Genomic DNA, 23193 nt, shown 5'->3' with positions numbered 1-23193 from the left:
AGCATTTATTGAATAACCCTTCTCGCTTGTTGTTTCTCTTGGGCCTACTACCATTATTAATGTTAGTTTGCACTTCAATGAGCTTGTGGTCCGAGTACATAGTGTCTGAGACAGTAATGTCTCTGATTAGCTCATCATTGTTCGTGAATATGAGGTCCAACGTGTTCTCGTTCCTAGTCGGTTCTGTAATCTGCTGACTGAGGGAGAATTGTCACAGAATCTCAGTAGTTGTCTGACCTGTGATTGGTTATTTCCAGGTTGATTTTCTGCTATAATGTTATTGTTTACTATTCTCCATTGTAAACCGAGTAGATTGAAGTCTCTCAAGAAAGATAATATCTGGTACTGGGTTTGCTAGGTTATCAAGGATATTCTCTATTTTGTGGATCTGCTCAGTGAATTTCTCAACTGTTGCATCTGGTGGTTTGTATATTAGAATAATAATTAGATTTATATTTTCTACCTTGATTCCAAGTACCTCTACCACCTCATTGGTAGAGTTCAGGAGCTCTGTGCATGCCGTGACATCTAAACGACCAAACGTTTTAGATGTCGAGTAGTTGAACTGAAGGTTACACAGCAGAACTCTGGTCTGTAGGTTTACTTAATAACCACCAGCATTTAACCAGTGAGGCTGGCCCCCGTTACAACACCCTGACGCCACTTCATGAAGGGGCCTGACGGCCGAGTGGACAGCGTTCGGGATTCGTTGTCCTAAGGGTCCAGGTTCAATCCCTGGTGGAGGTGGAAACAGGCAGTTTCTTTCACCCTGATGCATCTGTTCACCTAGCAGGAAATAGGTACCTGGGAATTAGCCAGCTGCTATGGGCTGCTTCCTGGGTGTGTGCGTGTTCACCTAGTTCTACTTGCGGGTGCTGAGCTCTGCTCTTTTGGCCTGCCTTCTCAACTGTCAATCATCTGTTGCTTACTATTAGTTTTTTTCCACACACGCACCCTCAGGAAGCAGCTCGTAACAGCTGTCTAATTCCAGGTACCTATTTACTGCTAGGTAACAGAGCATCAGGGTGAAAGATACTGCCCATTTTGTTTCTTGCCGTCACCGGGAATTGAACCGGGCCACAGGATTATGTATCTGGTGTGCTATCCACACAGCCACCGGCACCCCTGTGGATATTACAAGTTGTAACAAGCGGAAAATAGACAGTTTCAGTTTGTGCTTCCAGGGCAGGGTGCACCCAGAAATTGGTGTTTCATTACATTCAACACTGGCTTTTCAAATACACAAACATAGCAAATTTTAAATCTCATGCAATGTAAAAAGCTGTCATATTAGCCAGTAAAGCTAATCCACGAGAGCTTTTTTTTAAAGGTTAGTAAATATTTCATTATTACTGGTAATATATATTCAGCACCAAGAGGTACAACATGTCATTATGTGCCTAAACCTACAGACTTGAATCCACACAAAGTACCTGTTGTATGATATTCACAGTGCCTATTTGATGACTTTAACATTTACAGGTATATATAGAATAATAAAAATATAAAACTTACATGAGGGTATACACTAGAACAGGTTATTGTATTAAGAGTTAACTAAATATAAAATGTGTCTAATGTTATGAAACGTTACTTACAATATTATAAAACCTGTTAAGACTAGGAATGTGAGCTTCAGACGTCCATGGCAAAACCATACTGGAATTTATAATTTTTATTATATAAAGTTTATAATTATTGCAAAACATTTCAATATCCTGTACTGTAATTTGTGTGTTTTTAGGTTGCATGTTATGCATGGACATTTTAGTGTAAAATACTGTAGTTTATAACATTAGTTTTGGATAAACACTGCCACTAGAGGGTGTTTATTTTTCCCAAACATGTAATTTAGATGTGGTTCTCAACATCCAATATGTATAAGGACACCTCTATAGTAACCTGGAATTTACAGTAAAGCCATATTATTTTCAGACTAGGAATGATAACTTCTGGGGCAATTAAAGTGTAATTTTTATATCAATAAATCAACTGTATCCTCCAAAAATGATAGCCCTATAGAGACTATGGATGGAATGTAGGCCTTATGCACTGTTGCACAAGAAAAAAAATCACATGTTTTGTAATATTGGGTGGAGTTTTTAAAGGGTCCAAGGAAGAAGGCAACAAGCAAAATCTAACCCTTCTTAGGCCTAGTGTAGTGTAGTGTAGTGTTGTGTGTGTGTGTGTGTGTGTGTGGTGTGTTGTGTGTGTGTGTGTGTGTGTGTGTGTGTGTGTGTGTGTGTGTATATGTATGTATATATGTATATGTCGTACCTAGTAGCCAGAACGCACTTCTCAGCCTATTATGCAAGGCCCGATTTGCCTAATAAGTCAAGTTTTCCTGAATTAATTTATTTTCTCTAATTTTTTTCTTATGAAATGATAAAGCTACCCATTTCATTATGTATGAGGTCATTTTTTTTTTATTGGAGTTAAAATTAACGTAGATATATGACCGAACCCAACCAACCCTACCTAACCTAACCTATCTTTATAGGTTAGGTTCGGTTAGGTAGCCGAAAAAGTTAGGTTAGGTTAGGTAGGTTAGGTAGACGAAAAACAGTTAATTCATGAAAACTTGGCTTATTAGGCAAATCGGGCCTTGCAAAGTAGGCTGAGAAGTGCGTTCTGGCTACGACATATATATATATTATATATTATATATTACAGCCATTTTGGGTGCAACAGTCTCTATTTTGTACATTCCTTCCACAGTTGCTATAAGTACTATAATTTTTAGAGGATAAGTTGGATAAATACCATGAGCATAAATCTCAAGAAATAACAAAAGCACCATTGCCTCACTGGAAACAATGTGAAATATATTTTCTGCTCTCAAGACAAACTAAAATATATAAAAATATCAAGGTGTGCGCAATACACGACTGAAAATCTAATCCACACACACGCACTCACACTAGGTAATTACACTTGGGTAATTTACACACGACTGAATATGCAGCGGTTGTATGGTGCCCATATCTTAAGCACATCAACAGACGGGAAAAGGTGCAAAGACATGCACTTAAATGGCTCCCAGAACTGATGGACAAGATCTACAAGAAGAGGTTAGAGACACCAAGTATGCCAAAACTAAAAGATAGAAGAGTTGATATGATCACTATGTACAAAATAGTAGCGGGAATCTATAAAATTGATAGGGAAGAATTCCTGAGATCTGGAACTTCAAGAACAAGAGGTCATAGATACTAACTAAATAATGCTGTTGAAGAAATATAAGAAAATTCACTTTCACAGAGTTGTAGACTGTTAGAACAAGTTAGGCGAGAAGGTGGAGGAGGCCAAACCATCAGTAGCTTCAAAGCATTATATGACAAAGTGCTGGGAAATGGGACACCATGAGCGTAATTCTCATATTGTAACTGCACCTAGGTAATTACACACACACACACACACACTTTACCCATACCATTCTCCACATAACACACAGGAATGTACACTGGTCCACAATGATCCTGGATAATATACTTGGTCACCAACCACAATATATATTTTTTATAAGTATTACTTGCAACATAAAATACAAAACGTTTTTCTTCAATCTCTTTCCTATGAACACATGGAAGCTCTGTTGCATTATCACTTTTCATGGTTCACCTTCCATGATCCGGAAAGCACTGAAGTATATTCCAGTTTGTACAGTATTTTTACAGGAATGAGATGAATGGTAATTTATATATGAATTCTTGGAATGAATCTAAACTTTGCTTTCAGGTCCAATGGCATGATGCTGGAAGCTCTCTCTTATCCGTGTTAAGTGCATGGCAGTGGCAGGGCCATAGACTTTGTTGTACCACTCTGGTGTTCTCCCTCTGAAAGAAATTTGAAAATTAATATATACAAATTCTAAGGTGTTCTATAGCGATATATTCAAATTCTATAGTGAGATGAAGTAAAGGTCGAGAGAAATAGGTGTGAGGAAAGATGGCAATAATGTGAAAAGGCAGGAAAATTGCAGGAAAGGGAGAGAAAAATTTTAATTATTCTAATGGTCCATTCTACTATATTGTAGAGTTAATGGAAAGGGAATAGCAGTGAAAACAACATATGAAGAGGAAAATGGGAAAGGGCATTAGGTAGGATGCAAGGAAGAAATAAGGATAGACAAATCAGACAATGGAATCAGTCCTGGCTCATGGTCCCAGGTAGGCAAGAACTCCAATCAACTCATGGCACGGTCTGATAAATACACATCAGCCCAGTAAGCTCCGGAGAGCAGTAGGGGCTTCACACAGAAAGGAAGTTATGTTGAAAGAAAAAATAAAGACCGAGAGGGGAAGGTGATGGTTGATGAGATTGACTGAGGCTGAGAGAGTTGGTGATGGAGAGGTTGGCCAGGAAGAAAGAGTAAGCAAATTTCACTCTAGTACAATACAAACAGTTTTTGTAACTGTTTGTATTTTAAAGTAGGAACAATTTATGTTTTACCAGATAAGCCACATGCACTTTTACGATTTTTTAATTACACAAGTATTAATCCCTAATACAATATATAGGTAATTGAACCAGATACCAAAACTCGGTCTTCAATTGTTTTATAAATTTTACAGACTAGTACAAAACTTTTCTTCATTGTGTAACAGTTTCAGAGCAAATTAATATTAAATAAAAAACTTCATTAATATTTTAAAGCATACTAATGTGTATGAGCAGAAGGGAGTAAGAATGAGAAGAAGGTTTATGAAAGAATGTTGAGTTCAGGGCAAGACAAGTAATGAGAGACTTTCATTCCTCATTAAGCATACCTCATCAACTCAAATAAATATGAAATTGACATGCTGAACGAACATACCTCATGTCCAGTCTTGATATGTGTGTTATCCTTGATTTCCCAGAACCACAAGGTTGAATTAGATGCCGTGAAGCTAAGACTATACCCCGAACACCTCCAACAAGCACTGGAGCATCAGCATGTTCTACAGAGGTTTCCACAACCACACAACTTCCCCGTGCCAGATCACTCCGCCAACATCTGGGGGAAAAAATCAATTTGTTCAGTTTCAAGAAAGTGATACTACTGAAACATATCAACAACAAACTTGCCAAGTCACCATTATTTTGTCTGCATTTGTGTAATACCACTATGTGGTGACTGCACTACTGTATTTAGGTAGTGACCAAATCATTATAAAGATATTGGCAAATATTTCTCAAAGTCTTTAAGCATTTTAAAGTGACTGAAAAATCAAATGTAGCCTCAAAGGAGGTTATAAAAATAATCTTCATAAATTAACAGGAAGTACACCAAAAAAACCAGCGTTGAATGTAATGAAACACCATTTTCTGGGCGAGACCCAGAGGCTCCCTGGAGCTTACTACGCTGATATGCTAATGTTAGACTTTGGCATCAATTATGTGTATGGAGTTCTGTTGGGCCTACCGGGGACCATAAGCCAAAACCTGGCCACCTCGGAGAGGCATGGGAAGCAATAGCATATAGAAACCCCCGTGTTTTTGGAAGAATTCTATGTCTGCCATTGACCGGGTCAGGCTCCCAGAAAGGTAAGCATCCCAAAACAAACCCCTATTCTGATGAAATTAGTGCTACTAAAAGCTGAACAAGTGGATAGAACTCCCCCTAAAAGAAACGAGCAAACGATCATGACATCACATGTCGCCGCGCCGCTGTCTGCACAGCTTCCCCTTACCTGGGAGGGGAAAGGGAGAGCCCTAGACCCCTCACGCTGGCTATCCACCCATCAGTTCTGAGGCTGGATGTCAAAACACACTAAAAAAACGCCAACTGGGGAAGGGAGGGATGCCGGGGAACCTCCGGGTCTCACCCAGAAAATGGCGTATCATTACATTCAATGCTGGTTTTCTGGGGGGGTGGGCCCATCAACTCTCCAGAGCTAACTACCCACAGAGGAAAAATGTAGGGACTTACCCGGGAGGCGGTCGTTGCTCACTCCACAACGTGAAGGTGAGACCACTGGCTGCAACCGCCAACCCAAAATGACACAGGTCCAACGAAGCCCCGGGACATGCACGAGGCAATGAGCAGCCAGGACCCTGTACGACCGCCAAAAGCCTCATGCTCGAATGTCAGCCCAGGACAAGGTGCCAAAGACAGCAGCAAGAGCAGCAAACTTACGAATGTCATGGGCACGGGGATAGACCGCAGGCTGGCTGGCCTGAAGTACTCTGCAGACGACCTGGGAGACCTGCACCCTCGAACAGGGAAGAAGGGAAACCTGTATTAACCCAAAATGCGTCCCCGGATGCAAAAGCCGTGGCACGCAATAATGGCGAAGAGCCACCACCGGACACAAAACACGATGCACCCCCGGCCCAACAACCCAGGGACCCCTCCAGAAAGCAGCAGTCTCATTCTTTGTCAGAAAAGAAGGAAACGGCTGCAGACAAACAAAACCACCACGAAGAGCGAAAGAGCAGAAACCTCTGCTGCGGAGGAGAGCATGAAGCTCCCCAACCCGACCCCCCAGAGGCCAATGCCAACAGAAAAAGGAGCCTTAGAGAACAATCCCGAACTGAAGGGGCCACAACAAACCAAAGAGAAGAAAAGAGCACTCAGTCCAATGACCAGGACGGCTCAGGTGGCGCAAGAGCCATCTCAGTAATACCAAATTTAACGCTGTAGGACAAGTGTGGAGTTAACAACCCTGAAAAGAATAGAAACATTTCGTCGCTGTTTGGCGCTCACGGCTAGTGATCGATGTAGTTCTTTATTTGGTGCTGGTCTAATTCATGCTTTGTGACATTTTATACATATGTTCTTCTAGAACATTCTATTGCGAACACATTGCTACAAAAATGAAATACGTACATCGAAAATTAAGGTCAGGACAGTGAAAAAGTGAAAAGAGTATACACTTTTCAGTGTTGCCGCTCGATCGCCCGAAATGCCGCGCGCACAAGGGGCAAGTTTTTTCTCGATTGCCGGGAGCGCGAAAGTGTCAAGATGATTAGATTCCATTTATATTTAGTCTACCATATGCTATAGAGTTTTTAATGCAAGGCCAATATTTCCTTGACAAGAATGGAAGTTATAGACAAAATATTAGTTTAAACATGATTATGCAAAACAGTATTTACAAGACTAATCTTTCAAATTTTAATTACCACGAATAAAATTAAATTAAGCATCCACATTATTCAATCAATAATTTCAGATACATGTTTACTATATACAGAATAATGTAAGTCACATGAATTTAACATTAATGACTATCCTGCAAACACACAATGTAACAGTTCCTATTGTTACTTTTTTTACAAAGTTGTTACCGCTTGTTATAAAGCATTTTTGACATTAGAAAGTTGTTACAACTTATTAGAAAGTGTTACAACTAGCTGGAACACTGTAGCAACGTTGCAGTTTTGTCGTGTGTTTGGCGGGATTACAAAATCATTACTCGGACATTAATCAAATACCTTAATACGCAGTAGTCCACTGGAGGTCGCGGAGTCATCGAATTGCACATGTACTGGAAAACTTCAGCCTGGCGATCTAAACGACATACTACTCTCCATTTCAATAGGGAATCATCCCATAAATGCCTGAAAAAAATGTCCTTGATTAGTTTTCTCTATTGTATCCCTCTTTTGAGCTAGGTTAAAATATCTAGCCTGAATGCATTAGCTATAAGAACACAAGAGTTAAGAATGTCTGAATGTCAAGAGTAAAGTGTTGCCCGCAATGCTATGCGTGCTAGTGGCTTTACAAGAATGTAAAATCAACTTCATTTCTATGTTCTCTCTTAACCCCCCAATGTACCTTCTTGTATGTAAATAAATAAATAAAATGTACCTTCTTGTATGTAAATAAATAAATAAAATGTACCTTCTTGTATGTAAATAAATAAATAAAATGTGGCAGAAGGCCTATTGGTCTATACAAGGAAGCTCCTATTTATAGCCACCCAAACTTATTCACATAGAATATATTGTATGTCTGAAGCCATCCAGTAATCCCACAGCTATTATGTTACCTGTAATTTGTTCCATTAATCAAAAACCCTATTTCAAAAGCAGTATTTACCCAGGTTTTTTCCTGACTCTGAACTCATCCACTTTGAGAAAATCAGTAGGAGCCATGATGAGGATTTGAACCTATGCTCTAGGTTAGATTATTACGTTTATATTAGGTCACATTATTTCATTTATATCTATTTTTTTTTGGTGTGTTTTATTTAATGTTAATATTTTTAAAGCTTTATGTCCCTTTTTAAATCCTTTCAACAATCTCTAATCATGTCACACCTTATTCTTTGTTTCTAGAAAATACATATTACGCTTTTGAGCCCTCTAAATGCGACTATAATAAATCGTGCCACTCTGCCTGTGCATTGTAAGGGAGCAGGGGAACAGCAATTAGAGTTCCTGGACCTATCAGAGCAACCCATCAGTCATGACCTGATCAACACACCTGAAAAGTGGAAAGGAGGGTCCAAGGAGCCACTAAGGACCCACCAGAAAGAGATGTTTTATTACATTCAACACTCATTATTTGGGAGGACTTCCTTGGTGTGACTCTGTTGATATCTCACCACATACAAAATTCTCAGGAGAATTGGTAAGATAGATAAGGACAGATTATTTAACATGTGTGTGGTACTCGTACAAGACGACACAGGTGGAAACCTAGTACCCAACTGAGCCATTAGAAAGAACTTTTTCAGTGTCAAGAGTAGTTAATAAATGGAATGCATTAGGAAGTGATGTGGAGGAGGTTCACTCCATACAGTTTGAAATGTAGATATGATAGAGCTCAATAAGGAACCTGTACACCAGTAGATTGACAGTTAAGAAGCGGGACCAAAGAGCCAAAGCTAGGCAAGTACATAGAACAAAAACAAATGGGGGAACTCACCAGGGGCAGAGAAGAGCAGAAAGCAGAAGTCCCTGGAGAAGGGAAAGAGTACCTGTTATTCCTATCCAACATCATACAAGCCCAGCATGGCCCTGCCTCAATAACAAGATGTTGCAAGCACTCTTTCAGAAGGCCAAAATCTCCAACATCAAATAACAGCCAAAGAACACCAGTTCTTTTCTGTACTTTTACTTTTTTTTCACCAGTATTAAAGAAAATAGCAGACAATGTCTCTAACCTCCAAACATCATGGGCTTGAGGGAAGACCATAGGCTGACTAAACTTAGACACTATCAACGACCTGATAAACGAGTCTTGGAACAAGGTACCAAAGACACCAAGTCACGGAACAATGTGGAACCCAGAAATGCATTCCAAGTGGTGCAATCTGGCAACCCGAGGCGCATTACTAAGTTAACCAACATCAGTGATGGAAATGACAGAACTGATCCTGGAGCTGGCTGTTGGTTGGGCACTCCAAGATACTTGATGGTGGCCATCAGTACTAATGGATTTGAGCCAGTTTCAAGTGAACCAATTTCAATGAATTAATCATTTATGGAGCTGCTTGGCTGTTTAAATGCTTTGGTTTCTAAAACTTGCAATTGTCTGCAGAGCTTTGCTGATTTTCTGGATGTTTTCCTGGTTAGGGAATATGATGATAATTCCCTGCTTTTTAGGCTTTTGTGAAGCAGCCAGGTTCTGGCTTTGATCCCAGTAGGCCAAAAGGGGCTCCTATGACTGATGTAACCTAGTAGTGGAGAGCCATCTCAGTGAAATAGCTTCAGGAAGACAACAAGGGGCTCCTCCCAGAAAATATTTTGATTCCTCAATCACATGTGCTTCAATCCGCCTCAAATCCTGTCAAGTTTGGTGCAATGTTATGGGGGAAAGGTGCAAACCTAACAATAGGTTGAACTTATCCTGCATTAAAGTGTTTCCACAGTCAGCATTATTGACTTACCTTTCTCTAATGACACGATTCAACAGTTCTGATGGTGGAGCTTCAACCTCTGTTGTTGCTCTCCACAAACGTAGTGGGTGGCCATCTCCAACTTTGCGGTAAAGTATCTCTACATTAGAATCGGCGCAATTCATATGTACCCATCCTCGAGATCTGTAGTGAAATGACTTTTGGATAAATAAAGGCATAAAATTTTTAGAATAAAGATTCAAACATTTAAACATTATACTGTATTAACTTTGCCAAGGTGTAAAACAACAAAAATATTAATAATTAGTTTTTTAAAGAATGATACATTTGTATGCAAAAGTAAAGAAAAAGAAAAATCCAAACATCATCTACATCTACGTCTTTTCTGGTTTGGTGAGGTATGCCCAGTAGCTAAGTGATGAGGGTGTCCTGATCAACACTAGACGCACGGCTTGCTGACACAGTGGTGCACATTACTTAATTTGACTGTTTTCTTTATGTTGGGAAACCATAGGAGGACGGGCTTGCTAATGAGCTCATGATAGTTTTGAGACACTCAATCGTTTGTTAACATTGTTTGAGGAACACATTTGGCAGTTTCAAGAACTTCAGTCTCTTTAAACCTAGCAGTGGTCTGAATTGGTTCTCTGACTTTCTGGATGCTTTCCCAGTGGGGTGGCAGAGTGTCACCTACTCTCTCTCTGCCTCTGAGGGAGCTAGGTTCTGGCTCTGGGCCCCAGTAAGCCAAACTGAAATCCACAGTTGTGACGTAGTAGTTGGGAGCCATCTCGGCAAGATTAGCTTTAGGGAGCTGCCAGAGCTCATCCAAAAAGAGGCATTTCATTACAATCAAGGCTGGTTTTTTTAATTTGTATTTAATACAAGTGTTCAAACACAGAAAATTTATATTAAAAAATCACTGAAAAATAAACCTCAATTCTAAGCCTCAAGCCAAAAATAAGCCTCAGAAAAATAAGCCTCCTTCTAAGTACAGTACTGTTATAAAATTAAGTAACTGAACTTTATTAGTAATTGCGAATTATTGACTTTAAATTATGAATAATGTATGTGGACTAAGATATGTATATATATATACCTGTCTCTTGCTTCCTTCAGTAAAGATGTGATGCAAGCATTCATATAGGAAGCCCAGTCTCCTTCCATGGAATTTGCCCCTGGAGAACCCATTACACCTAGGTCCTCAAGACACACTGGCTGACTCTGCTCCAAGTATGTAAATCGGCAGTTGGACAACATCTCCACAGGCACGCATTGAATGTGACTGACCTGTGAATAATTAAAATTTGATAAAAAACCAGCATAGAATGTAATGGAACGTCATTTTCTGGGCAAGACCCGGAGGCTCCCCAGAGCTATCCGAGCTGACATGAATGCATTAGACCCTGGGCCAGGCTGACATGAATGTATTAGTCAATGTGCATAGAGTTCTAGGCCTGCCAGGGACCACAAGCCAAAACCTGGCCCCCACTCAGAGAGGCACAACGGGGGCTCTAACCACCACATTTGCCGGTGGAAAACGCACCACAGAAGAAAGGGCAAAACACTTTACCCAGAGAGAACCCCCGGTTAAAACAACCAGAATGGACTGAAAACTGAGGGACAAAGGCATGGGAGTAAGCAGAACAAACAGGCCAGGACACCGGGCCCACAACCCTAACAGAAAGCACCGGTACTCTGGAGGACACCTGGCCACCACACACGACACTGCAAAGGTCAGCACGAAGGCAAACACTGCTTGGAAAGCAAGGCCAGAGAAGACATCCGCCCCAGTTCACACTAGCTGACAAATTGAAGTGCTAGGCAGCTAGTGCAGGGGGTCTGGGGCTTCCCCTTCCCCCTCTCAGGAAGGGGAGGGTTGTGTGGATGAGCGGCGCGACTACAAGGTGTGATGTTTGCTTGTTTCCATGGGATTGGAGGGAGTTCTGCCTCTCGGTTGCAATTTTCTTACCATGTGGGGTCTGTTTTGTTATGCCTAACTTTCTGGGTGACTAACCCCAGTCGATGGTAAATAAGGAAAATCCCAACCACAGGGGTCTTTTCGAGGGCCCATTGCTCCCTGTGAAGTACTGTGCATTCGGCTTGGAACCTGAGGGGGGCCAGATTCTGGCTCATGGTTGCCAGCAAGCTGAACTCCATAGACTAATGCCCTGGTCTAATGATTCACATATTAGCCCAATAGCTCCAGGGAGTCATAGGGACTCCCCTCACAGAAAACATTTGCTTCCAGTGTACAGGCATACCTCAGAATGCGAGTTTAATCCGTTCCTGGAGACGCCTCGCCTTCCGAAAACTCGCATTCCGAAGTTAATTTCCCCATAAGAAATAAAGGGAAATGAATTAATCCGTTCCTGACTACCCCAAAAACCCCATCAAACTAAATTTTTATACCTAATTCATCTAAATAAACCTACAAAAGTATGTTCCAGTTATTACTTACCTTACTGTCGAGTGCTGTAGGCGTATGGAAGATGGTGAGGAGGGGGGAGGAGGAGAGGAGTTAGTGTTTGGAAGGGGAGTCCCCTTCCATAATCACATCAAGCAGTGAGGACCTTTCTGGTGTGCTCTCCCTGGGACGTTTAACCTGAGTGCCACTAGGTCCTGGTTGAGGTTCACTGCTCGATTTCTTCACCAAATATTTGTCCATGAAAGCTTGCTTTTCCCTTCTTCGCAAGCTCTCTCTGTAGTAAGGCATCACACTGTCATTGAAAAGATTAAGACAACGGCCTACTACAGTTTTGTCTGGGTGAGTGTGTTCAATAGTTGTTTGAATCTCTTCCCACATCTGACACACCTTCTTCATTACTGCAGAAGGGACATTCGCTGGTGCTGTTGCCACCACCTCCTCCTCCACTGCAGAATCATTCGCTGCTGTGTTGGCTTCCTGTTCCTGTTGAAGGGCTAGGAGTTCTTCGGTGGTCAGTTCTTCGTTGTGTTCTTCCACCAACTCCTCCACATTATCACCATCCAATTCCAAGCCCATTTTCTGGCCTAGACTAACAATTTCCTCAACAATAGGCGCATCATTTATAGGCTCAAACCCCTCAAAGTCTAGTTCTCTCACACCTTCAGGCCACAATTTTCTCCAGCCAGAGATCAGGGTTCTTTGAGTCACTTCTTGCCAGGCTTTGTCAACGAGTTTTAAAGCACTAAAAATGTTAAAATGCTCTCTCCAGAACTCTTTGAGGGTGAGGTTTGTGGCTTCAGTCACTTCAAAACATTTCCGGAAAAGTGCCCTTTCATACAGTTTCTTAAAATTCGCTATGATTTTCTGGTCCATAGGCTGAATTAGAGGAGTGGTGTTAGGAGGAAGGAATTTAACTGTGAGGAATTTATTGCATTGAGGCATCAAATCATCTTCCAAGCCTGGAGGATGAGCAGGAGCATTGTCAAGGAGAAGCACGGCTCTGAGTGGCAATTGTTTCTCCTGCAGATATTTTTCTATGGCAGGGCACAGCACTTCATTCACCCACTCCGAAAAAATAAGCCTAGTCACCCATGCTTTTTTATTAGACTTCCACATCACAGACAAACGGGTTTTCTGCACATTATACTGTTTGAAAACCCTTGGATTTTCAGAATGATACACTAGCAAGGGTTTAATTTTTAAATCGCCACTCGCATTTGAACACAGCACAAGCGTAAACCTATCTTTCATAGGCTTGTGTCCAGGCAAGGATTTTTCCTCCTTGGTAATGTATGTCCTCTTAGGCATTCTTTTCCAAAACAGTCCTGTTTCGTCACAATTAAATACTTGTTGCGGTAGGTATCCCTCAGCCTCTGCAAACTCTTTAAATTCGTCAATAAATCGTCCAGCGGCTGGTTTGTCTGAGCTGGCTGCCTCCCCATGCCTTGTAACACTATGGATACCACTTCTCTTTCTAAATTTTTCAAACCAGCCCCTGCTTGCCTTAAACTCTTTCTTTTCTGCATCACTCGTTGCAGGGGTCTTCTTTAGAAGGTCTTCGTGCAACACCCTGGCTTTCTCAGAAATAATGGCCTCCGAAACACTATCACCCCTCAACTCCTTGTCGTGTATCCAAATTAATAACAACTTTTCCACTTCTTCAAGTATTTGTGGTCTTTGTGTCGTTAATGTTCTTACTCCTTTTGCCACATTAGCACTCATAATCTTATTTTTCTTCTTAAGTATAGTGCATATTGTTGATGTCGCTTTGTTGTACTGCCTACAAAGATCAACAACACGTGTACCGTTCTCATGCTTTCGAATGATCTCTTGTTTCTGCTCTATTGTCATCCTCACATGAGCTTTCTGGCCTTTATCCTTACCACTGGCTTTCTTGGGACTCATGGTGAGATATATAATAACAAATTGTATAGACAAATCACCAAAAATCCAACAAAACACTGAAAATTCACGACAAGAATTGATGTGGGGGTAGTCACTGCGCGCGAGACAATGGTGAACTGAGGGGCAGCAGGGCAGAGGGGCGACGATCGCCGAACGACCACGCGCTAGGTCGGCTGTACGCGTATCAACAAACTCGCGTTCAAACTCGACTCCCGAAGTAACCATCGCCTTCCGAGACAAATTTTTGGAGTAAATACACCTCGCCTTCCGAAAATCTCGCATACAGGGACAATCGCATTCCGAGGTACCACTGTATTTAATAAATTTCTGTGCTTCAAAGTCATGCATGATCTGAATATGATTTTTCAGTAAATTATTATAAGTACCTGCTGTATCATAAGGGTGAGGCATTGGTGAGCTGCTTTGTTCTCGTGAAGATCTCGTTGCTCAGGTGTTCCTGCAGCACGACGTCGTAATGGACTTGATCCAGACCCACCGACATTCAAGTGGAAGAGGGATGGTGCCAAACATACAGCCAAGTTGCTGGCATGCATCTGAAAAACATTTAGAATTGGTTTTATAACTATTTTTATCTCGTGTCAGATACATAAAAAACTACTGACGATTTTTCTAATCGTTATTCATTTACATGTCTAGTAGGAATTAATTTTTTGTTTTAAAGATTATTTTCATGATTTTTACTAGAGCATAAGACCTTTGTAATTATTCAGTCTGTTTATATCAAATTTACTGAAACTATTCTCCTTGAGAGAAGTGGAAAACCAGTGTTGAATGTAATGAAATGACAATTTCTGAGTGAGCCACAGTAGCTCCCTGAAAATTTTATACGGTACTGGTAAAATACCATCTAATAAGTGGCATCAATTTTAGAGTTCTTTTCAGCCTACCGGGGATGACGAGCCAAAACCTGGCCCCCCCCCCTTGGTAGCAGTGGCACTATGGCACATTTCAGTAAATTCAGCAGTGGCACTATGGCACATTTCAGTAAATTCAGCAGTGGCACTATGGCACATTTCAGTAAATTCAGCAGTGGCACATTATCAGTAAATTTTAATCATGTTTGCCACTACCATGGAAGCACCCAGAAGGTCAGTGAAACAAAACAGACCACTGCTGGTTAGAAGCGAAACCAATGCCTCAAAAGGCAAAAAAAACTCCCCCCAATAATGTAAACAAAACACTGAAAATTCATAAAACCAGTGCAAGCTCATTTGCCCCATGCTAATACAATAGTCTAGTATGAACAATGAAATGTGTGTAAGTAAGCCAACACAGCTCACCTGTGGCTGTGAAGTCTGATCTCAGCATGGCTTGGTTAGGTTGTGCGAACATCGGTGTGCCCCGCCATACAAAATTCGCTCAGAATTTCAGGGAAGACAGAAAGCCAAAACCTAGAGCCAGCAAGAAGCAAGAAACTAGAGCCAGAGTGACAGAGTGGACAACCTGGACTGTGCTACCATCAGCATGAACTGAGGGTGGAGCAGCTGGCTTACCTATCCCCCCCCCTAATATATATATATTATGGGAAAGGGGGGTAATTATTTCTTTACATAGTTGCAGAGAGTTCTTTTGTTTGAAGCATTGATCTTCCTATAACCAGCAGTGGTTTCTTTTGCTTAACTGACTTTGTGGGTGCTTCCCCGGTAGTGATGGACATAATTAAAATACACTGACAATTTTATCATAGTGCCACTGCTCTATGGACCTCTTTAGAGGAGGCAAGATTCTGACTTGTGGTCCCCCATAGGCCAAAAACAAATCCACAATTTATGGCACTTAGTAGTTAGGCACTATATCAGCATTGCAGCTTCAGGGAGTTTCAGCCACAAGGGGTTTTCCCCAGAAATCAATGTTAACTAATAAAATTTAAAAATATTTGAAGATGACAAATATATTTAGCCCTAATTCATGTACATAAACATTCTTGGTGATATACCTGATTTAGATGTGAATTGGCAGCAACGTCTGATAGAAAAGTTAAAAGTGCCATGAGAACTTCCCTATTCTCATCAGGAAGCAACAAAACCGCACACTGGAGAGCCTCAAGACGATGTTCGGCTGGTAAGTCTAATTGGAACAAGACAATAAGTTAATAATCTTAAACATACCATGAAGTGCACAATAAATAAATAAATGTCAGGCACAATTCTAAGTTTGATAAATATTTTAGGATATTCTAATTATATTGGCAGACTATGACTTTTCATTACCAGATTACCCTATGGTTATATGCATTGTGACTAAGTGACTGAATGAATCAATCAATCAATCAATCAATCAATAAATTCACTCACTCACACTCACTCAAGACAAAGTGGAAAAATTACTCAATGGGCTAGAAATAAAGCATTTGTACCTGATGGAGTTTCACCTCGGGTACTGCGAGAATGTGCAACTTAGCTGAGCATTCCACTCCAATTAATATTCCAGACATCCTTGTGCACAGGAATCTTAGCAGATATATAGAAAATGGCAGACAAAGTACCACCAATCTATAAAAATGGTAATCGAAATTGGAACATGCTGGAAGGGTGACAGGGAGACTTCTGCCATGGATGAAAAAATTTCTAACTGACTGACAGATGAGGGCAGTATATCAGAGACAATATCTGATTGGATAAGTGTTACTAGCATAGTACCACTGGGTTCAGTTCTTGCACCAATAATGTTCATCATCTACATAAATGATCAACCAGAAAGAATACAGAATTATATGAACATATTTGCAGATGATGTTAAGATATTGGCAAAGATAGGAGATTGAGATGGTTGTAATGCCCTTCAAATTGATCTAGATAAAATAAGGGCTTGGAGCATCAAGTGGCAAATAGAATTCAATGTGAAAAATGCCATGTTATGGAATGTGTAATCAGAGAAAATAGACCACACACAACTTACAAATTATGTAGAAAGGGATTGCAGAACTCTAATAAAGAATGATACCAAGGGATAGTTTGGGATAGTAAGTTATTGCCAGAGGAACACACAAAGAACATCGTGAGAGGACCGTATGCGTCGCTTTCTAACTTCAGACTTGCTTTTAATTATATGGATGGAGAAATACTGTTCATGAGTCAACTGTTCATGACTTTTTTTAAACTAAAATTGGAATATGCAGCAGTTGTATGGTGTCCAAATCTCCAAAAGTACATAAACTGGAAAAAGTGCAACGGCATGCTATAAAATGGCTTTCAGAACTAAAAAACAAGAGTTACGAGGAGAGACTAGAGGCATTAAACGTGCCAAACTAGAAGACAGAACAAAAAGAGGTGATATGATCACCACTTACGAAATACTAACAGGAATCAACCAAATTGACAAATTCCTCAAACCAGCAACTTCACGAACAAAAGGATATAGATTCAAGCTAAGGAAACAGGTGATGAAAAAACCAGAGTTGAATGTAATGAAACACCATTTTCTGGGTGAGTCCAGGAGGCTCCCCAGAGCTATCCAGGCTGATATGCTAATATCTGCTTAGCATATCAGCTATCCATACTGTGTATGGAGTTCTGTGGGTCTACCGGGGACCATGAGCCAGAACCTGGACCCCCTGAGAGAGGCATGAGGAGCAATGGCCTATGGAAACCCCCATTTTCTTTTCCAACCCCCATGGTTAGAAGCATTCATGTCTGTTCTAACCCCAACCCCCCAAGCCCCAACCTCACAAGAAAAAACCAGGGCAGCCGGAGAAATACTAAGGAAGGGAGCCCACTGGCAGACCCATATGTTATAGCTGGAGGAACAGGCTCAAATGCCTCCGGCATTACCCCGGAAGGGAAAATCCCCGAGACCGCCTGAGTCTCAAGACCATTGAAACCCCGCCCCAACCCCAAACCCACAGTCAGTCTAGGTCGAGATGCACAGAGGAAAAGGGGAGGGGTGACCAGACTAAATCACAACAAGGAAAAGACAAGGGGGCACGGATGGATTTTTAACACCCCCAAGCCCCGGTCACAACAATCAAAACAGGGCAGCCTTGAGGCTTCCAGGGAGCAAACAATCTAGCGTGTTGCAACCACCTGAACCCAACATGCAACGCTTGTGCTGCCTGCACCCGTATAGTCAGCATATTACTGGGGAACTGAGTCACAAACAAGCAAAAAAACTCACAGGACTCCGGGTCAAAGATGCCACCGACCCAACAGGCAGCAGATGGAGGCAAAAACAGGGAGTCACCCTGAGACAAGGGGACAGAGCAACCTTCAAACTCACACAAAGCAAGAGGGGATTCAGGGGTCACATCCATCAGCCCTGCGCATCCCCCTGGGGATTCCCAGGGTCCTGAGACAGAACTCACACTCAGGAAAGCCCAGGTAGGGTACTGCTAACTGGCACCCAAGTCTACCAAACAACTTTCTAAGAATTGAACCCCCAGGACGTGTACACTCACGGGGACCAAGCAGGAAGTACCACTGGAATAGAGAAGAGTACGCAGTACACAGGGGGCAATAACCTCCGGTTATTGGTGTCTGCCAATAACCATATAATAACCAAAATAATAACCAATATAATAACCAAAATAACCAATAATATTGGTGTTATTGGTGGTCTGCCCCCACCACCAGGTGGGCAACAAAAAGAAAAAAGAAAACACCACAAGAGGACAGCATACCCAGGCGGAACAGAGCCGGCTGCTATGATTGGTGAAAACAAGCTGCGTAGTACCCTGCACCCCTAACCAGTGCAAACTGCCTCCTATTCTATGGCAAACAAGGGAGTCAGAACACCCTAGCACACAAAGGGCAGTTGAAAACCGAGCAGTAAACAGCTAAGCAGAGGCAGAACCCAAGGAACTTGTGAAAGGTGGCCCCAAGGCCCAAGGGCAGTACCTACTGGGCACCTAAGGAAGGAAACTGTAGGCGCATGCAGCCCGAGTACTGAAGAATTACTCCTGGCTCGCACACCCCCTATAAAACAGCCACCACGCCACAAGCCATAGAGCTGAAACCTAGTCTGGAGCCAGAGCACACAATCTCTGCCTAGCGCATCAGCCTCAGAACTGAGGTCTTGGGTAGCTGGTGCGAGGGGTCTGGGGCTTACCCTTCCCCCTCTCGAGGAGGGGGGAGCTGTGCAGATGGCGGCGCGGCGACGTGGTGACATCATGCTCATTAGCTCTTTTATTTTGGGAGTTCTGTCCACTAGTTCGGCTCTCAGTAGCAATTTCGTAACCAGAATAGGGGTTTGTTTTGAGATGCTTACCTTTCTGGGTACCTGACCCGGTCGATGGCAGACATAGAATGCTTCCAACCACACGGGGGTTTCTATAGGCCATTGCTCCCTGTGCCTCTCTGAGGGGGGGCCAGGTTCTGACTCGTGGTCCCTGGTAGGCCTAAAGAACTCCATACACATGACTGAGGCCAAAGTCTGACATTAGCAATATTAGCCTGGATAGCTCCGGGGAGCCAACGAGGCTTTCCCCAGAAAAAATAGCACAACTCTGAGAGCGCCTAAAAGCGCTTTGTGCACTGCAGTGGTTAAGAGGATGGCCAAAAACTACAGTAATTGATTAGACTGTGTGATGAGGATGTTTAGCAAAGAGCAAAATAAGATATTAAGTGCTGGATAACAGTATGCAAGTTGTGAATAAAAAAATAAAGAATCCATATACAGTACTGTATTTTTATCCTTAAATAAAAATAATATAAGTGAATATGCCCATTTTGCATATAGTTAACAATATACAAATTATTTAACTTACACTGAAAGATTGCAATAAACATTTCTGAGAGTTTGTTGGTAAGCAAAACTTCTGGTAGTTCCCTGAAGTATGTCTTCACCATATCAGCAATGTCGCAGGTACCAAATGATGAATATTGGATGTCTTCCCCAGACTCATGATATTCTCTTAGTTTTTGAATTCGAGAACGAACCCCAGGTTTTCTGAATATACCAACCTGAAAAAAATATGGATAATTTTAGTTCATTATAACAATTTAGATATAGTATTAAATATTTATCATAAAACCAGCGTTGAATGTAATGAAACGCCATTTTTTGGGCAAGCCCCGGAGGCTACCTGGAGCTTATCGGGCTAATGTATGTTATTAGACCAGGACATTAGCTATGGAGTTCAGACCTACCTGGGACCATGAGCTAGAACCTGGTCCCTTCAAAGAGATTGCAGGGAGCAATGGCTCTGGACCCCCCCCCCCCCTGCGGTTGGGGGTTTTCCTTATCTGCCATCGACCGGGGTTTGGCACCCAGAAAGGTAGGCATAACAAAAACCCCCACGTGTTAAGAAACTAACAACAAAAACCAAACAGAGCGGTAGAACTCCCTACAATCCCAAGGAAACAAGCAAACGTAGCACACTACTGTACTTGTCGCGCCGCTCGTCCGCGCAGCCCTCCCTTCCCCGAGAGGGGGAGGGAGGGTTCTCAGCAAGTTCTCAGAGGTTCTCAGCAAGAACCTCTATGAGGAATGGTTCCCGAACGCCTCAGGAAAGATAACCTTGTCATGCAGGGGCAGTACTCACAGGGCGCTTAGGGAAGGAAGCCCCTAAGCACATGCAGCCCTGGTACTGATGAGGAACACCTGGCCACCGCACAACACAAAACATGGCAGTGAGCACCACGAAGGCAAACACCGCCTAGGAAACTAAGACCAGAGAAGCGTCTGTCTCGGTTGACATTAGCTTACGAACTGGAGTGCTATGCAGCCGGCGCAGAGAGGTCCAGGGCACCCCCCTCCCCCTTTCGGAGAAGGGAGGGCTGCGCAGACGAGTGGCGCGGCAGTAGTGTTATGTTTGCTTGTTTCCTTGGGATTATAAGGAGTTCTACCTCTCTATTCCGTTTTTGTTGTTAGTTTCTTACCATGTGGGGTTTGTTTTATTATGCCTACCTTTCTGGGTGACTAACCCCGGTCGATGGCAGATAAGGAAAACCACCAACCACAGGGGGATTTTCCAGAGCCATTGCTACCTCAACCTCTCTGAAGGGGCCAGGTTCTGGCTCATGGTTCCTGGTAGGTCTGAACTCCGTAGCTAATGTCCCAGTCTAATATAACATACATTAGTCCGATAAGCTCCAGAGAGACGTAGGGGCTCCACTCAGAAAAATACATGAATATTCACCCCCATCTTTCTTTTTAGGTAGTACTATACTTATAGGAAGAACAAGGACCATAATACCTGAAGATATACCGACGTACAACACAATTAGAAAGTAGAAATCGGTACTACTGAATTTGGACAAATCGGAAAACGATTTTCTACTTATGTTGCAAAGACAGACTAACTTAACCTAACTTTCCTAGGCCTAATACACGCTATCTGAGGCCTAATATAGTACACATATATGCTATACTAGGCCTAGGAATATTTAAGTTTGTTAATTAGCTTAATTTTTTCAGACTGTAATGTGAATAGTACAAAGTTCTACTTTGTAATTGCCTAGTACATCAATGTTTGCACAATGGTGCACAGTATCCACTCGATTTAACGGCCTATATGGAAATGTACCCAGGTCGTTAAATGCGGGGCTCCGGTATTTCCAAGTTGTTATGTGTCGGTAATATTTCAAGTAACATTCAGGTAAGATATATTTTGTACAGAGAGCCACTTGATCCACCACTCTAATGCCTTCTACCCTGTGATGTCACAGTTTCACGGCACATCGTTTTGATTTGTCATGAGGCTGGAGTGACTGTGACTTTGTTGGACATATCTGCACAATCATGGAACATCCGTACACCATGTTGGCTCCAAATGCACACATTGTGTCAGTGATGACTGACTAGTGGGTGGATGGGCAGGCAGAGTGGGCAGGCGGGCAGGGAGGGAGAGGTTGAAATGTGCCAGGGAGGGAGGGAGGGAGGCAGAGGCTGGGAGGTAGGCAGGGAGGGAGGGAGGTAGAGAGGCAGGTAGTCAGGCAGAGGCTGGGGAGGGAGGGAGGGATGGGAGGGAGGGATGGGAGGGAGGTATGGGAGGGATGGATAGGAGGGAGGGAGGGAGGGAGGGATGGATGGATGCGAGTTGAGTTGAACTACGTGACCAGTGAAGCAGAGATTGAGTGTGTATGGGATGTAGGGGGGTGGGGAAGGAACTGGCTCACTCCGATAAACCTAACACACTCGACCTCGTTAGTCATATTTGTTTCTTAAATTCTGGATGTACATCATCATATATATTTTTAGTTTACAGATTTTGTTTAGTAATATTATTAGGATAATAACAATTTATAAAAAATACTTGTTTCATGAATGCTTTATTGTATTAGATGGAGATTCTCCAAGCTGTCTCTGGCTGGCAATCTACTGAGCCACATCCCAGAAGTCTCTCTTGGGGAGGGGGGGGGGGAGGCTAGAAGTGAGGGTGTGGGGGAGAAATGCAGTTAGGGTTAGAGGGGACGATAGAGGTCGGCAGCCTGCTTGCCATGTGAGGACTCCTTGGTGCCAAAACAAACCCAATACCAACCAACGGTTCTATCAGACCGGTATTTAAGGCTCCAGATACCGGTCTCCCAAACCGGTCATTATTACCGGCAGATCGGTAAATAAGAGGCCGTTAAATCGAGTGGATACTAGGAACAAAAAGTATTATCTAAACAGGAGGATGGTTTGGAATATGATGTAAGTGGGAACGAAAGGAAAAAGATTACCTTTAAAAAATCGTTTTCTAAAATTTCACAATTTCACTACACTATAAAGACATGCTATTATGTACATACTTGATCTAAACTGGTGGCTCTAAGATACTGGAGAGCAGCTTGAATACCAGGAGGAAGTGGTTGGCCTGTTCGCTGTGTGATTACCAGGAGAGGAACACCAAAAACTTGCCTATCACGATAATCGGGCGTCTTAATTTTTCTCATAAATTTGGGGAGTTCCCAATTCCATCCACTACGATTGCTCGGACAGTACCGTTCCATAAGTGCTGTTAGCCTGCATAAATAAACAAGAGAAGAATTTGCAAAACAGGAATCCTGAATCATCGTATTTCCCTTTAACCCTTGAAATGCGCAACACATTAATAGCTGTGGTGAGTAACTGTTGCAAGTAACTGTCGCAGAATTGTGCACCACAGCTACTGATGTGTTGGAGTACAGAGCA

The 23193-nt window shown here is 42.3% G+C and overlaps 1 protein-coding gene across 1 annotated transcript; it reads right to left on the bottom strand.

Annotated features, from left to right (window-relative positions):
* Positions 1 to 2803: 2803 nt before the first annotated feature.
* Positions 2804 to 23106, bottom strand: LOC138350710 (stAR-related lipid transfer protein 13-like). The gene is made up of 9 exons (XM_069301924.1): positions 22812 to 23106; positions 19844 to 20039; positions 16079 to 16209; positions 14508 to 14675; positions 10888 to 11078; positions 9822 to 9974; positions 7420 to 7545; positions 4817 to 4996; positions 2804 to 3836 (listed from the first exon to the last, which is right to left on the bottom strand). The coding sequence occupies exons 1-9, from the start codon at positions 23073 to 23075 to the stop codon at positions 3722 to 3724; spliced, it is 1524 nt and encodes a 507-aa protein (XP_069158025.1). The 5' UTR covers positions 23076 to 23106; the 3' UTR covers positions 2804 to 3721.
* Positions 23107 to 23193: the final 87 nt, after the last annotated feature.

The sequence above is a fragment of the Procambarus clarkii genome, chromosome 5 (assembly GCF_040958095.1).
Source record: "Procambarus clarkii isolate CNS0578487 chromosome 5, FALCON_Pclarkii_2.0, whole genome shotgun sequence".
NCBI classification, from domain to species: Eukaryota; Metazoa; Arthropoda; class Malacostraca; order Decapoda; family Cambaridae; genus Procambarus; species Procambarus clarkii.
The sequence above is the reverse complement of the archived record's forward strand: the minus strand, read 5'-3'. Positions and strand labels throughout refer to the sequence as shown.

Excerpts from the sequence above, each read along its gene's own strand:
- LOC138350710 (XM_069301924.1), bottom strand. The coding sequence starts at position 23,075 with ATGATTCAGGATTCCTGTTTTGCAAATTCTTCTCTTGTTTATTTATGC. Across the intron at positions 16,210-19,843 it reads GTTTATTGCAATCTTTCAGT|ACTTACCAGCCGAACATCGT; the intron begins GTAAGTTAAATA and ends TGTTCCAATTAG. Across the intron at positions 7,546-9,821 it reads AATCGTGTCATTAGAGAAAG|GCATTTATGGGATGATTCCC; the intron begins GTAAGTCAATAA and ends CATTTTTTTCAG.